We start from the raw sequence: 15,921 nt of genomic DNA, 5'->3' as shown, positions 1-15,921 counted from the left end.
CAAACTAGCCACCCTGTATATGCAATGCCTTATGACCTCAACTGTACCAGAAGCTTTGAAAAATGCAAACATAATCTACAATTCATAAGAAAGGAAACATCAAGGACTTCAAGAAAAATTGACCGATCAGCTTACTGTCCGTTGCCTACAAGGTATTTACTAATGTAATCACTGATAAAAACAGGATAACGATAACCTTAGAATTCAATCAACTAAATGATCAATGAGGCTTTAGTAAAGGATATTTCACACTAGACCATATATTCACACCATGAATCAGGTGATACAGAAATGCACAGAATATAACCAACCTCTATATATAGCCTTCATTGATTACGAGAAAGCATTTGACTCAGTGGAAACCTCAGCAGTCATGCAGGCATTGTAGAATCCGTGTAGAAGAGTCTTACATGAAAATACTGAAAGATAGTATCTATAAGGACTGCACAGCTACCATAGTCCTCCATAAAGTCAGGCACAATCTCGCCAACGCTATTCACCACCTGCTTACAGGAGGTGTTACAAGGCCTGGATTGGGAACAGTTGGGGGATAAGAGTTAACAAAAGAATACTTAAGTAATTTGCGATTTGCTGATGTCATTGCCTTGCTGAGTCACTCAGGAGATGAACTGCAAAGCACGATCAAGGAGCAGAACAGTGGGTCTAAAATTTAACATGCAGAGAACCAAAATAATGTTCAACAGCCAAGCAAGGGAACAGCAGTTCACAATTGGCAGCGAGGTGCTGGAAGTGATAAACCAATACGCCTATTTAGGGCAGGTAGTGACCACTGATCCGGATCATGAGAGAGAAATAACTAGAAGAATAAGAATTGGGTGGAGCACATACGGCAGGTTCTCTCAGATCATGTATGGCAGTTTACCAATATTTCTCAAAAGAAAAGTATACAACAGCTGTATATTACCAGTACTCACCTATGGAGCAGAAATGTGGAGGCTAACGAAAAGCATTCTGCTCAAGTTGAAAACACTGCAGCGAGCTAAAGAAAGAAAACTGATAGGTGTAATGTTAAGAGACCAGAAGCAGGCAGAGTGGGTGAGGGAACACACACGTGTTAATGACATCCTAGTCGAAATCAAGAAAAAGATATGGACTTGGGCAGAGCGTCTAATGCAAAGGCAAGATAACCGATGGTCCTTAAGGGTAATGGAGTAGATTCCAAGAGGAGGCAAGCGTAGCAGGCGGAAGAAGGAATTTACGTGGTCACCCAAGTTTACGGGGACACCGTAGTCACAGTTGGCAAAGGACAGGGTTAATTTGAGAGACATGGGAGAGGCCTTTGCCCTGCAGTGGGCGTAGCCAGGCAGATGATGAAGCTAATATTGCGCGTGCAATGAAAGTATGTAGGAACAGGAACATTCAACAGAGCACAGAGGCTGCCCAAATGGTCATCTGGTCTCCGTGAATACGCGTCTGCCTTCCTTCACAGAACCGCTTTCTCGTCGAAGAGCTCCAGTCATCACCACACCGCAGGCTTTGCCACTCTCCCCACGTGTGGCCCAAGTGGTCGGAGACTTTCCTCCCACGGGCAAACAGCGCCCAAGCGTGGCCAGACGCACCTCCTTGTCCAGCTGGGCCTTGCGCTCGCTCAGCTCAGCGTGCTGCTTCGGATCTTTGGTTGTCAGCAGTCGTTCAGCCAGCACCTCCGAGCGATTCTGCACGGCCTCCATGTTTTGCTGCAGCAGGTTGCTCTGGACTGCATCCACCTGGACACAGACACAAGGCAAACAGCAGCAACTGCTCTGTAACTATGAGGGACGTGCGAATGTGCGGGAGTCGAACTCGGCAATTTTGAACAGCATGGAAGTGCAAATGCTCTCCGTTTTTTTTTTTTTTTTTGCACCAGAGCAAGTAGTCTACTTTACCCTTTTGAAGCAAACAGGTTCACCAGACCAGAGGAGTGGAACTCATCACAGTTCCAGTTTTGCTGCTATGGCAACGACAGGCAGTTATTCACAGTTTTTATAGCTCGTAAGATTGCTTCAAGTTACTGATGTATGACATTTAGAGTATGGCATCCAATTGCACAAATGGTTCTTTTGGAGTGAGAGCTCCACTTTTTGCATGCAAAGCTGGAGTTCATGCCGCATTGAAAAAATGACCTTCAAAGAAGCACAGCTGGTTGATATGCGTCGTACCAAGTGACTCGCCGGGCTTTGCTACCGCGCCTGCGACGCACTGGCTTACTCGGCAGGTGCGCCTAATCACGTGACTCGTCAGTGGTTCATAGGTGCGCACTCACTTCACCTCACAGCCGAGCCTAACCACGTGACTCACATTTGTCTAAATATAAGTGCGGGCACTGCTTGGTGTTTCACAGAGCCATGAAAAAACGAAGGGGGGGGGGGGGGGGATTTCCCAGCCGTGCGACTGTATCGACGACGACAGGTAGAGTCGCACTACCCGGCAGATTCTCGGTGCCGAGAACTGTGTCTAACCATGCTCAACCGAGCTTTCACTCCCTACAACCAGGTTCAGTCAGCCATTTTTTAAACGACTTTTAAGTAGAGAGAAGATGGGGTGCTTAGGCAATGGTTTGACAAGAGGACTTGTCTTTGTCTGGGTGAAGACGAGTCCTCTTGCCTAAACGTTGCCAAAACCACCTGAGGCTCCCCTCTCCCTTGTTCACTTCGTGTTGTCTGGAAATCTATCTACCTGCCCTCTCTTGACCATCGACTTCAGGTTGCATCGGCACTCATTCTGAGAGTGAATGCCACAGCAATTCAGGTCACATGCATGGCATCTTCTCAAGCGGTATCTTTAATGCAGAAATGTACGCATTTAATGCCCCTAACAACTAACACCGACGTCTGCCATATTCACAGTTTGAGCCCAACAGTTTCCCAGATCAAGGCGCACCTTACAGAAGGACACCAATGAGCATCAACACTAATGAGAGTTGAAAATGGCTGACGTCGCCATTTAAACTCCACGTCCTGAATCCTTCAATTGAATCTTTATTGAGTAAAAAGGAAAATGCTCCACTCTGCTCCCTTGACCCAATCATTGAGTAAAGCACACGATTGTCCTCTTCAGAACCACCATTCTCAAGTCAGGCTGCTTGTTATCACCACTCCCCCATGCAAAAGAATATAGGGGGAAACCAGCTGGTGAGGATAAGGTAACAGCAGATCTGTTGAAGAATGGAGGGGAGATTGTGCTAGAAAAACTAGCCACCCTGTATAGACAACGCCTTATGACCTTGAGCGTACCAGAAGCTTAGAAGAACGCTAACATTATCTTAGTTCATAAGAAACGAGACGCCAAGGGCTTGTGCTGCTTCCTGTCCATTTCTGTCTCTGAGGAGGACACATAAAGAGGACACATGAGGACACATAAAGAGGGAGCAAACATTTCCCTCTCCACAGAAATGCAGCACAAACATGGCGTTACTCCCTTTCACCTAAAGAACTCCATTTTTAAGGAGAGTAAATGGAATACTCAACATAGATGTGTATATAAAGAAATACATAGGAGTTATATACGGTAAATAAAGCTATGAAGGAACTTGGATATTTAAAGAGAACCCTTTTTAAATCCTCAACAGAAATCAAACTACTTGCATACAAATCTTTCATTAGACCAGTTTTAGAATATGCGGCAGTTGTTTGGGATCCGCACACCAAAATCAATATCACCGGACTTAAGAATGTCCAGCACAAATGTGGAAGGTTCATATACAATTGTTATAGCTGGAAAACATCCCCAACATACCTTTCGCAAACAGCTAATTTAGAAACCCTGCAGGCAAGACGATGCCAAGGAAGATTAAAACTGTTCTATTAGGTCTACCCGTAACCAACTTGGAATAAACAGAAATGCACATTTTCATTTAGTTACCCAGTGACAAACCCATTCTTTTCATGGTGAGCAATTTTTTTTGTGCAGAACAAATGTGTTCACAGCCTCATTTTTTTCCTACAACTATATATCTATACTTGGAACCACCTACCTGCAAATTTGGTTGAGTGTTCGACGCTATCTTCTTTCTTGAGTGCATTCCGTAATAGATAGCGGTGTTTCATACTGTCGTATCATAGTGTACGTTTACACTTTTTTTTCCTTTGTACATGCTATACATGTTCTTTTCGTTGTCGTCCTTCGCAAGACTGAATGTACATTGTATTCTTGTAAACTGTATTGCTCTGTACCCCCCACGCCTGCCTAAAGCCTCACTTTCAGGCTGGCAGTATGCTATAAATAAAAACCCCATATGGGCATGCACTAGATAAGAAGTCATTTAGTTCCATTTGGGCTCAATTTTGCTAACAGTGTCAACAAAGAGGATACTATTAACAAAATGCATGGGCTTCTATAAGACATCCCATTCCATTACACATGGACTACTATATTAACGAAGAAATGCATTCAATGCCCACATTCACCAAGATTATGAGGAGAGGAAAAAGTGCTGTTGGGCAATCAAACTTAGTCGCACGCACCAGTAGAAGAAAGGGATGTTACGAAAGAAAGCTTACGGGCGACCATTGAATTGATGCGGCAAACGCTTCAACAGCAGTCGCCTCAGCAGCTATAGCTCAGCGCAGCTGTGCGCCAGGCTGACATGGGGTTAAAGCAAGACCGGACATTTTACACATCTGAAATTCCACTGCCCGAGGAGAACTATAGTCTAGTGCACGGCGCCGTTGATGTTGCAAGAGCGCTTGACTATTTTTGTGTCAGTGGCATGATCCGTCTGACCAGCCTTGAACGTTAGAGGATGAAACTTCTATGGTAGAAGCTGACGCAGTTGGTGTTAAGCCGATAAGACAAGCATGCAGCATCTTCTAGAAACAGCAAGCGCGGCTCGAGTGCAAGATCGCTACCAAGTTTTGTTCTTTCTCTGGGCAGTACCATCAACTCAGCTAAATGTGCACTGTGAGCTGGTACAAGCTCTCACCAGGAGTCTCACAGGCATATTTGCTGTTATTTTCCTTGGCAACCTCCATAGTCATGACACGTGAGCAAGAACTTCAAAACAAAAGCAGTGATAGCACTGCAGCCCATTCACGGCAGCATCAGTGATACTAAAAGATTCCCCAGATATTTCATACTACCTTCCTAGGCAAAGCAGCAGATGCAAAAGTTGTGCCACATGGCAAACCACAACACCACTGCTGACGCTAACTGGATAACATGTGACCACCACAGATAACGTATTTTCCACAGTGCTTGCTTCACAGCTTACCCCAGTGCAAAGGCCCAAGCTCACCTTAACAGTGTCCTCCTTACCCAACCCAAGAATACAACAGTTTTCGGTAACGATGTACAAAAATGATGCTACTGACTCGAGAGGAAGTCCCACATATAGCTGTACCAGTAGACACTCACTCTGATACAAGTCAAGAAAAAAGCGGCTTTTCATCATCAAAGGGCCCCTTTCCAGTCAATGGACACAGCAGATTCTCATGAACCTGCATCGCACACTCTGTGGGGGTGAGGTTCCTGAAGTGAAGGCCGAAGTTGTCAGGATCGGGAATAGGATCCCTAACAAGGCAGGTGCAAGCAAACCAATGCCTGATAAAAACTGCCTGCTATGCCCAGCCGGTGGTAGCTTTCATTTCGTGTGTTGCTATACTCCCCACTCATCGCCACCATGCACAGAGTCTGCGTTTATGTCATTTTTCGGTGATTACATCATCAGAGAGGCCCAAGTTTGACACTGAGCAGAAGGAGAAACTTTTCCAACTTCAAACCCTAACCTCGCAGTAATAAATCCATCTTTCACTACCACAGAAGTGGCAACCAAGCCACAAAACGCCGAACTATCGAATTTCGCTGACAACAAAAATTTTATAAAGTTTTCCTGAGCATCTCTTTAAATCTGACAAAATCCAAATGATGATCTACATCGCCTTACAATGTGCAGAGCAATTTTCGTGCCATGCATAAGTAAGGTATGGCAGTTCAGGTCTCGAGCCAACCTGAATATACCATATACTTACAGATGATCAAACACATAAGCCGCACTTCATCTTGAAGCGGAAAGTCTCATGAATGCATAGAACTGGCCTTCCTTCACCCTTACTCTGCATTAAAACCAAAAGGTTGCACCGTATCATGGAAAAATCCGGTGACTTGAGCCAACTGGAAGCTCCCGTGCAAAGCTGAGAGCACTCAAAGCTGGCACGGGTGTCATACCAAGGAACGGTCCTCGTTGGCGGACCACGGCACGACTGGTGACATGTACGGGTCCAGCTCCTTGTTGGCCCGCTTGGTGAGCTCATCCTCATTGGGGGGTGCTGGCATGCCGTTCACGTCCCGAAAATATGGGTAGTGGAAGACCAGGGAATGGTACCAGTTCTTGCGCACCTTGGGCTTTTTGCGGCGCACTGCCAGGTGCGTCAGCAGCATGGGCAGGTCTTTCTGCAGCTTCCTGCGCAGAGTAGCACCACACGTTGCCATGTGCTCAGGCCAGTCTCAACAAAACTGGGAACTGGTACAGTACACACACTGTCTAATAAACACAGCAGACTACATACTTTCCCAGCACTAGTTGTTGATCAATACAATCTCGCACCAACACTCCCTTGCCGTCCTAGTTAACCAAGTTGGTGGCGCGAGTACTCCATACTGGTCGCGGTCCCAAGCTCTAGTCCTAGATCAGGGCGAATTTTTGATCAACGGCAAAGTTTTTAAAAAGTTTCATTTTCCTTTCTAGCCCAAAGGTTGCACTCTGGTAGATGCTAATAAGTAATTACTCCAAGAAATGAGAACTGTAATAGGAACTGCAACTGCAACCTCCTCGGAAGAGAAAGCACAGATCTCATCATTCTATCAGGCTGGACAGAATCTGGACACTGAAAGCATATTGAAGTTGGCTTGCATTAACAGATTACCACGGTTTAATGACAATTAGGCGAAATTTTGTTTTAATATGTGGCTTTCAAGAGCAACAAAAGGCCGCAAAGTGAAATACAATTGTCACCACAGGCCGTTTTCGCTAGGGAACTGCAAAGACATAAAGATACCTTTTTCTTTTACGCCTAGATAACCAAGGTTAGGCTACACCAGCATTCACATCCCAAATGCGATCACAGGTTCCTAAAAGCATTCCATTTTTAAATGCCATTTTCTTATCCATAAATGCATGTTTTGTTCCCAGACAAACATCAACATGCATAGCCAAAGAGTAAAAGACTCGCACAATAAAAACTTGATGGGTTGTTCTCAGTGTCCCTTTAAAGCTAAGACCACCACTTTTGGACAGGAAAATTCCCCATGCCACGGTCTAAACACGTGTGCTTTGCAGCATGCACTTGTGTCGCTGCAATAAACGCTGTCGACAGACATGACTACGTGCAACAAAGCCAACCCCTATCAAATGAGCGGCTTTGCAAAACTGAAGCAGTGGTTGCTGAACACCTTTCAGTCTTGGGAAGGACACTTGCTAACACAAGACCCACAAAATCAAAACTCTGTTCAGCTCCAAATAACACCAGTGCTCAAAGGGTTTCAACAATCGCTGTTTGTGATGCCATAAAAAAACTTACAATGCTGAAAGTATGCGTACAATGCCATTTTTCAACCACCAATGATAGCAGTTAGGCAAGTCGCTCATTAGTGTCATAAAGACTAGGAGAATGTTCGTGACAACAGTACTGTATTTATTAGAATCTAGGCTGACATCTTTTTTAAAACACGATTTTTAAAATCCGTTGTATTCATAAAATATGACGACAATGCATAAATGCATAATAACAAAAAATGCAACATGCCAGTGGCGGCCCCGCGAAACGCCAACAGAACACGGCACTATGACCATTACTATACATGCCAATGTCTATAAAAGCATACAAGATGCACACAAGCACTGGTTACCATTTTGACCACGTTTTTTGTGGTGGCATGGGCATGTTCCACAACAGTGCAAGTTTTTCACAGACTTCATTGCACCAAGCAGACAGTGTCATTATAGTGCCTCCTTCAAGCGAAAAGTTGTGCTTGCTACAGAGCAGTTCTGAAACCTGCAAGCTGGTCGGGACTTTGGCGTGGACGAAAAGAATGATCCCGGTTGGAGAGGGCAGCATGATGTACATTTTGCGTACACCACAACGAGGAGGGCTTTCATGGGCCCGAAGAAAGGGCACCATCACAAAACAGAATCAGCACTGGCAGAGTTTGTGAAATCGTGAGGTTCAGCTGCACTTCCAGTGACCAGCGAGGTCATCATCATCATCATCATCCTGACTACACTCACTACAGGGCAAAGGCCTCTCCCATGTCTCTCCAATTAAACCTGTTAAACCTGTCTTTTGCCAGCTGCGCCCACGATATGCCTGAAAAATTCCCAATCTCATCCGCCCACACAAACTTCTGCCGTCCCCTGCTACACTTGCCTTCTCTTGGAATCCACTCCGTTACCCTTAAGGACCAGCGGTTATCTTGCCTTCGCATTACATGTCCTGCCCAAGCCCATTTCTTGCTCTTGATTTCGACTAGGATATCAAAAACACGCGTTTCTTTTCTCAATCACTCTGCCCGCTTCCGGTGTTTTAACGTTACATCTATTTTATTCTTTCCATGGCTTGCCGCATTGTCCTTAACTTAAGCTGAACCCTTTTCATCAGCCTCCACGTTTCTGCCCCATAGGTGAGTAGCGGTAAGATACCGCTGTTGTACACGTTTCTCTTGAGGGATATTGGTAACCTGCTATTCATGATCTGAGGGAACCTGCCATATGCGCTCCACCCCGTTCTCACCCTTCTACTTATTTCCCTCTCAATATCCGGATAAGCTGTCACTGCCTGCCCAAAGTAGACTTATTCCTTTACCACTCCCAGCACCTCGCTGCCAATTGTGAACTGCTGTTCGCTTGCTAGACTGTTGAACATTGCTTTGTTTTTCTGCATGTTAATTTTTAGACCCACCGTTCTGCCTAGTTTGTCTAACTCATTGATCATGATTTGCAGTTCATCTCCCGAGTGAGTCAGCAAGGTAATGTCATCAGCGAATCGCAGATTAATAATTTAGGTATTCTCCATTAACTCTTATCCCAAACTTTTCCCAACTCAGGCCCCGGAATACCTCCTGCAAACAGGCGGTGTATAGCATTGGCAAGATCGCATCTCCTTACCTGAAGCCCTTCCATTGGAATTTTATTGCCGACTTTAAGGAGGACTATGGTAGCTATGCAGTTCCTATATATATCTTCCAGTAATTTGACATAAGGCTCATCTACACCCTGATTCCTCAATGCCTGTATGACTGCTGAGGTTTCCACTGTGTCAAATGCTTTCTCGTAATGAATGAAGGCTGTATATAGGGGTTGGTTATATTGTTATGAGGGGGCAAGCGAAGAACGGGACGAATTGATGACAGATGAAAATATCATTTAATGGCTGCGGGCCTAACGTGAGCGCTCCGTCCCACACCACTGCCCTCTTCTTCATCTTCGTAACATTACCCGGGCCCTCTGAGCAATCGTCCCGATCGATTGCTTCAATTCTGAAAGTTTAAGTGACGATGAGCATGGCCAGGAAGGATAGAAGAAGATGAAAGGCTTGCCACCAAAATAAAGGAGATGATATGATGAACGGTTGCCCCTGGAGCTTCAAATCCAGCAGTCGATCGCCCACATTCGAAGGTGAAGGGTTAAGGAATTGTCGGACAGCTTGGGCGGGGGTGGCATCTTGGTTCGGGTCGTCGTTGGGTCATAGTATGTCTGGTCCTGGTCGTCGTGTCTTATTGTCGGGGCTGGGGACGGGGCCGGGGAGAGCTGGTCGGTTCTGGTCAGGTCGAGCTGGGGTTGAACCGGGTGGCAGAGACCAGGTCTCATCAGCCGACGACGCAGGTGAGCAGAAGGCGGCGATGCTCCAGGGACCAGGATAACGATAGGAAACCGGCACCTCACACTAAATGTTACGAGGTGGCAAGCAAAGGGACGGGACAACTTGATGACAGATGAAAATATGATTTAATGGCTCAGGGCTTAGCTAGAGCGCCGCTTCGTTCCACACCACTGCCCTCTTCTTCGTCTTAGTAACAATATTCTGCACATTTCCCTATCACCTGATTGAGAGTGTGAATGTGATCTATTGTGGAATATCCTTTACGAAAGCCTGCCTGATCATTTGGTTAATTAAAGTCTAAGGTTGCCTTGACTCTATTAGCAATTACTTTAGTAAATATCTTGTAGGCAGTGGACAGTAAGCTGATCGGTCTGTAATTTTTCAAGTCTTTAGCATCTCCTTTCTAATGATTTAGGATTATGTTTGCCTTTTTCCAAGCTTCTGGTAAGGCTGAGGTCATAAGGCATTGCTTATACAGAGTGGCTAGTTTTTCTAGCACAATCTTTGCTCCGTCCTTCAACACAACTTTTACCTGACCCTCAGCAGCTGCTTTTCCCCTCTGCACTGCTCCTAAGGCTTTCTTTACTTACTCTTTCATTACTGGTGGGATGATTCATTGCTGTGCGCTACTGTCTCGATCATTAACGTTCTGATTACACTGGCCACTGTATAGATTTGTGTAGAACTCTTCGGCTGCTTTAACAATCTTATCCATAATGCTAAAGACATTGTTCTCCTTGTCTCTTAATGCATACATCTGGTTTTTACTTATGCCTAGTTTCCTCTTCACTGCTTTTAGGCTACCTCCGTTCTTTAGAGCATGCTCGATTCTCTCCATATTAAACTTCCTTATGTCGGCCACCCTGTGCTTATTTGTTAACTTCGATAGCTGTGCTAGTTCTATTCTGTCTGTAGGGTTAGACGCCCTCATGCTTTGACATTTCTTAATCAAATCTTTCGTCTCCTGAGAAAGCTTGCCGGCATCCTGTCGCACCGTCCTACTGCCTATTTCTACTGCGCACTCCGTAATGATAGCTGTCAGATTGTCGTTCATTGCATGAACATTAAGATCGTCTTCCTCAGTTAATGCTGAATACCTGTTCTGCAGCGATAACCTGAATTCCTCTATTTTTCCCTCTTACTGCTAGCTCGTTAAAGAACTGCCTCTTCACTAGCTTCTTCCGTTCCCTCTTCAAGTATAAGCTAATTCTAGACCTTACCATTATGTGGTTGCTACAACGTACCTTTCCGAGGACACCCACATCCTGAATGATGCCAGGTTGAGTGCATAGTATTAAGTCGATTTCATTTTTAATCTCACCATTGAGGCTCTTCCAGGTCCACTTCCTGTTCTCTCATTTGCAGAAGAAGGTATTCATGATCCGTAAATTATTTTTGTCTACGAACTCTACTAATAGCTCTCCCCTGCTATTCTTAGAACCTACCCCATAGTTGCCTACCACCTGATCGCCAGCCTGCTTCTTACCCACCTTCGCACCACAGAGGCGCTAGAGGCCAAAGCAAGAGAGATGGCAAGAAAGCGATGCAAGAGAGCGATGCAAGAGAGAGGCGTTCCATGGGACCAGTGAAACAAGCGAGCTAATTCCAGCAGGCCGCATCAAGCGCACGTCACTAGGAGTTGTAGCTAGCTGAGTCACTGCAGCCTGTGATGACATCCCGGAAACCTTGGTTGCGCGCTCGTTCTGAAAGTGCAGCATTCCCAATGCACTTGACGGTTTCAATGCACCTGTGCGAACAAGACAGTATTAAGGAGACCAGCAATGTCGAGGATGAGTCAGCGGGAACAGGTTTGTGGTAATAAATGGCGTTTGCATGCTGTCCTTACTGTCATCCTCATTTTTTATTGCCTGGCTTACATTCAAGGAAAGCTCTGTTTTTTTCTTGGCCTTCAACTTTCAGGTGTTGGCTTAGAATAGAGGCATGGCCTAGATTTGAGTAAATACATTACTAATCACCCTAAAAATGGCACCTTGAGTGTTACACTGCCAAAAGGAGACTGACACCCACCAACCGGTGAGCATATTCAACACAAAACTCCTATGGACACCTAATAAGGCCTTACCTGTTCCTTTCAAGGGCTTCCGTGAGCTCCTGAATATTGATATGTACAAGTTCTTGATAAGAAGGCTTGGCCTTCAAGCACTCCTGCTGGCGAGACGGAGCTTCTGCACTACTCGAGCCTGAACAAAGAAGAAAATGCATACATTTCTTTTTAAGTCCACAAAAACAAAATGAAGCCAATGTAGAAACCCTCACACATAACTGTTTCCAGCTCCCTTCACACATCACACGGGACCCAAACCTCAATCCTCCTGAGCCAGGCTCAAGGCGCATATTGCACTTAGTGTCACAGTCTTCGGTCGCCAAAAGACGCAATGTGGTCGGCCATCAATTTGCAGGATCTGCATAGTTATTACAGCGCCGTCTGTCCTGTAGTAGCTAGGAAACAACTTTTAAAATCAATAGTTCATAACAATGGCCATAGATCACGGCATCTTGTATTATTCGACAAGTAAGCAAAATCAGTTTTGGCAAGCATACCAAGTCTTTACCCTCCATTGTTCCCTTTCTGTGTGTTAAGAAACTACCTGCCTGCCCCCTCACTGCCATGACATTTTGTAATGTTAATGTGGATTTTTTTTTTGCACTTAATTTAACATCTTTCTTCCTTGCCAGCAGAAGCAATGAATGCTTTCAAGAGGGTCACAGCAGTCTAGCCATACATTCACAAATCTCAAACACATACATACAATTTCTCATACCTTTTTACTTTTCATGCTTCAATAATGCAAAAGCATTATATGTCATCATCATCAGCAGCCTGACTATGCCCACTGCAGGGCAAAGGCCTCTCCCATGTCTCTCTAATTAACCTGTCCTTTGCCAACTGCGGCCACCGTACCCCCGCAAACTTCTTAACCTCATCCACTCACATCAGATGTCGGTGTACAATGTCACTACACATGTAAGCAAACATGTACTCATGACAGATGAAATGCAACATAATGACATGAAATGACTCATGACTCATAGTCAATCAGCAACATATCATGACCCAGCACTATACAAGTAACCTGATGTAAGGTGTATAAAGTTGGTACAAAGTATGCGTAGTCATGACTTGTACCAATTCTGCAAAGTAGCATGAGTCAGCACTCAAAATGCTTTCGCATTCACATATATAAGCAGTCCTTTTTAGTGTGTATATGTTTTGTGCAAACCAGCTGTGCGGTATGTATGTAGCTGTGCGATACATAGTATCGAAATCGTCCTGTGAACTGTTTTCCTCTGCTTTAACCAGTGTCGATCTTCTACATCTCAATCGGACGTCAAGTATTTATCTGTGGTTAAGAGCAATCAGTGTTTATTTGCTTATCTGACTCCTCAAGGGTCTCATGTTGAGACATTACATAAGGGAGTGGGTGTTACAAGGCAAAAAAAAATTCAGTAAGAATCAAGATGAAATGTTCTCGATGAGCCGCCAGGACGCTAGTGGGTCGATGCTGGTGGCAACTTTGGTGGGAAGGCCATTCCAGTTTCATGCTGTGCGCAAGAAGAATGACTTCTGAAAAGTTCTGGTGGGGGCTTGTGGGGGATACACTGCATCACGGTGGATGGAGCAGGCGATGCGGTGGGCTCTTTTTACGTTCTGGTTATCAGAAGGTAAAGAGTGGAAAAATTTATAAAACGGGCTAAGACGTGCTATCCTACGACGTGAGGCTAGACAGGGTAAGTAGATTTCAGTATATAGTGCCGAGATGCTGGAATCGTAGGAATAATTGCACAAAATGAATTGTGTTGTGTGGTTCTGACCCGACTCGAGGGCGTTAGTAAGGTTATTGCGGCAAGGTTTGTCCATTGTTTTGCATCGGCAAAGAGGAGCAAGGCACATCAAGGCACATGAGAGCAGTAGCGTTGTCATCTTCCTCCACATCTGAAGGTATTGTTTAATATCACGCACAAGCAGCTTCTCCCTTTCTCCCCTAGTCTAAACTCATTCACGGCCTAATGCAACTCTTTGTGAGGAAAGGAAAGGCACATAACTGGCCCACTTTGTTGGTGGACACCTGAATTTCACAGTAAGAAAAAAAGTGGCAGGGTTTTAAACATAGCTGAACTGAGCAGCGGTGAAAAACCTTGTGTTTAGCCCGGTTGGCTGACAGTTTTGCTTAGCTTGGTCATCGGCACATCTGGCGACAATATTAATTCCACTGAAGTTTTAGTTCATGAAGACAAAAATGTGCAATGCACACAGCACGAGAGTGTGTATATTAGCAAGAATACGTTGCAGCTGGTTTGAAACAAGGCGTGATCGGCTGCAGTGATAGTATAGTGCTCTCACTCATTGGCCAGCAAAGCTGATCTCTTTGCACCGCCGCGGGTTTGAATCCCAGCCATGAAATTATTTATGTATGGTTTGCCCAAGGTAACCCTCATGGCTAGGCTTCACACAAACTCGAGAGCCGGTAGACTGCGTGAAGTAGTCTTGCCAAAAGATCTTGCATCTGAAGCTTTTAGCCAACATAAGCATTTCTTTTTAATGCTATAGCAGTCATCAATCATCACCAGCCCGACTACACCTACTGCAAGGCAAAGACACCTCCCATATCTCTCGAATTAACCCTGTCCTGTGTCAGCTGCGACCACCATATCCCCACAAAGTTCTTATTCTCACCCACCCACCTAACTTTCTGCTACTCCCTGCTAGACTTACCTTCTCTTGGAGTCCGTTCCATTATTCTCAAGGATCATCGGTTATCCTGCCTTCGCATTACATACTCTGCCCCAGCCAATTTCTTCCTCTTGATTCCAACTAGGACGTCATTAACCTGCGCTTGTTCCCTGACCCACTCTGCCCTCTCCCTTAGTTAAAGCCAAATATCTGTTCTAGAGCGATATCCTGAATTCCTCTACTTCACCTTTTACCACGAACTAATTATGGGGCTTCGCTTCCTTTGTTTCTTCCATTCCCTTTTCAAGTCTAAGCTAATATGAGACCTTACCATTCTGTGGTCGCTACAACGCACCTTTCCAAGGACCTCCACATCCTGCACAATGCCACGTTGAGTGCATAGTATGAAGACTATTTTAGTTTGTCTCACCAGTGCGGCTCTTGCATGTCCACATTTTGTTCTCTCATTTGCGGAACGTATCGCCTTACAGTGGCAGTAAAAAAAAATGCAAGCTGATGCAGATGCATTTCGTCAGGCAATAAAGCAGTTTTTGAGCACTTCGTAGCAGTCATGGTAGGGCAACTCATACAGGTAAGCGTCTTTGAAAAAAGTGACCGGGCATAGGTGGTTTGTTTCTTAGCTGCGTAGAGAAGCACTTATGGCAACTCTAAAGCTATGCATCTGTGTAAAGTGAGGTAAACCCTTTTCCTCACATTCTGACACGTTTCGATGTTTAGGCATGCTGTAAAACTGCTCCATTGAGAAGTAAAAACCTCTTGCCCAGTTAGCTTTGGCAAAGGGGGTACATTTTAACAAATATGGGGCTCTGATTTCTCTGTATTTTTCTGATTTCTCTGGCTTTTAACAAATTCCTGCACTTCAGGCCATACGTCTCATTCACCCAAACCCAGCTGTAAGTTCTTGCCACAGCTCTCCACAGCCTCTATAAGGCTGCTCTCTGTCAACCCAAACCACCTCCACTGACAAACTTTATGCCACTGGTCTCGTCCATCCTATTCACACTCTCTCTTCATCACGACTGACAAGTGGCTTGCCTCTCCGGTACAGTACATGGCCGCTGACTTCTCGACCATGCTACTAGTCTTCCCATCAAGGCGGCTTCTTTTCTACTTCCTCCCTACCAGAAGCTTCTAACTACAGTATACTTCATTTTCCCTCCAATATGTCACCGGAAATGCATCTTGGCCACCGACATGCTACTGCCTGTCATTATAGTCCTGCCTTCCACCTCTGGAGTGGCCTACATGTATGCCTCTTACGCAGTTCCCCATGGCTCCAGTAGCCAGGTCCTCTCTGATCGTCTTCTCTCTGCCAGAGTCACTCGCACTAGCGGCCCATTCCAACACCCCCCACCCCTTCCCCTGGACACACATAAATGAGGTCCCTTCTATGAT

The 15,921-nt window shown here is 45.2% G+C and overlaps 1 protein-coding gene across 2 annotated transcripts in view; it reads right to left on the bottom strand.

Annotated features, from left to right (window-relative positions):
* LOC144113370 (uncharacterized) overlaps nucleotides 1–15,921 on the bottom strand; it is an 84,676-nt gene that overhangs the window by 61,695 nt on the left and 7,060 nt on the right. For both annotated transcript variants that reach the window (XM_077646423.1, XM_077646424.1), the window contains exons 2-4: nucleotides 11,896–12,013; nucleotides 6,163–6,397; nucleotides 1,581–1,727 (exon numbers count right to left, since the gene is read on the bottom strand). In XM_077646423.1, the coding sequence (XP_077502549.1) occupies nucleotides 1,581–1,727; nucleotides 6,163–6,397; nucleotides 11,896–12,013 (500 nt within the window). The remainder of the gene's footprint in view (nucleotides 1–1,580; nucleotides 1,728–6,162; nucleotides 6,398–11,895; nucleotides 12,014–15,921) is intronic.

This window comes from Amblyomma americanum, chromosome 1, assembly GCF_052857255.1.
Source record: "Amblyomma americanum isolate KBUSLIRL-KWMA chromosome 1, ASM5285725v1, whole genome shotgun sequence".
Classification (NCBI taxonomy): domain Eukaryota; kingdom Metazoa; phylum Arthropoda; class Arachnida; order Ixodida; family Ixodidae; genus Amblyomma; species Amblyomma americanum.
Note: the sequence above shows the minus strand (reverse complement) of the source record. Positions and strands in the feature narration are given on the sequence as shown.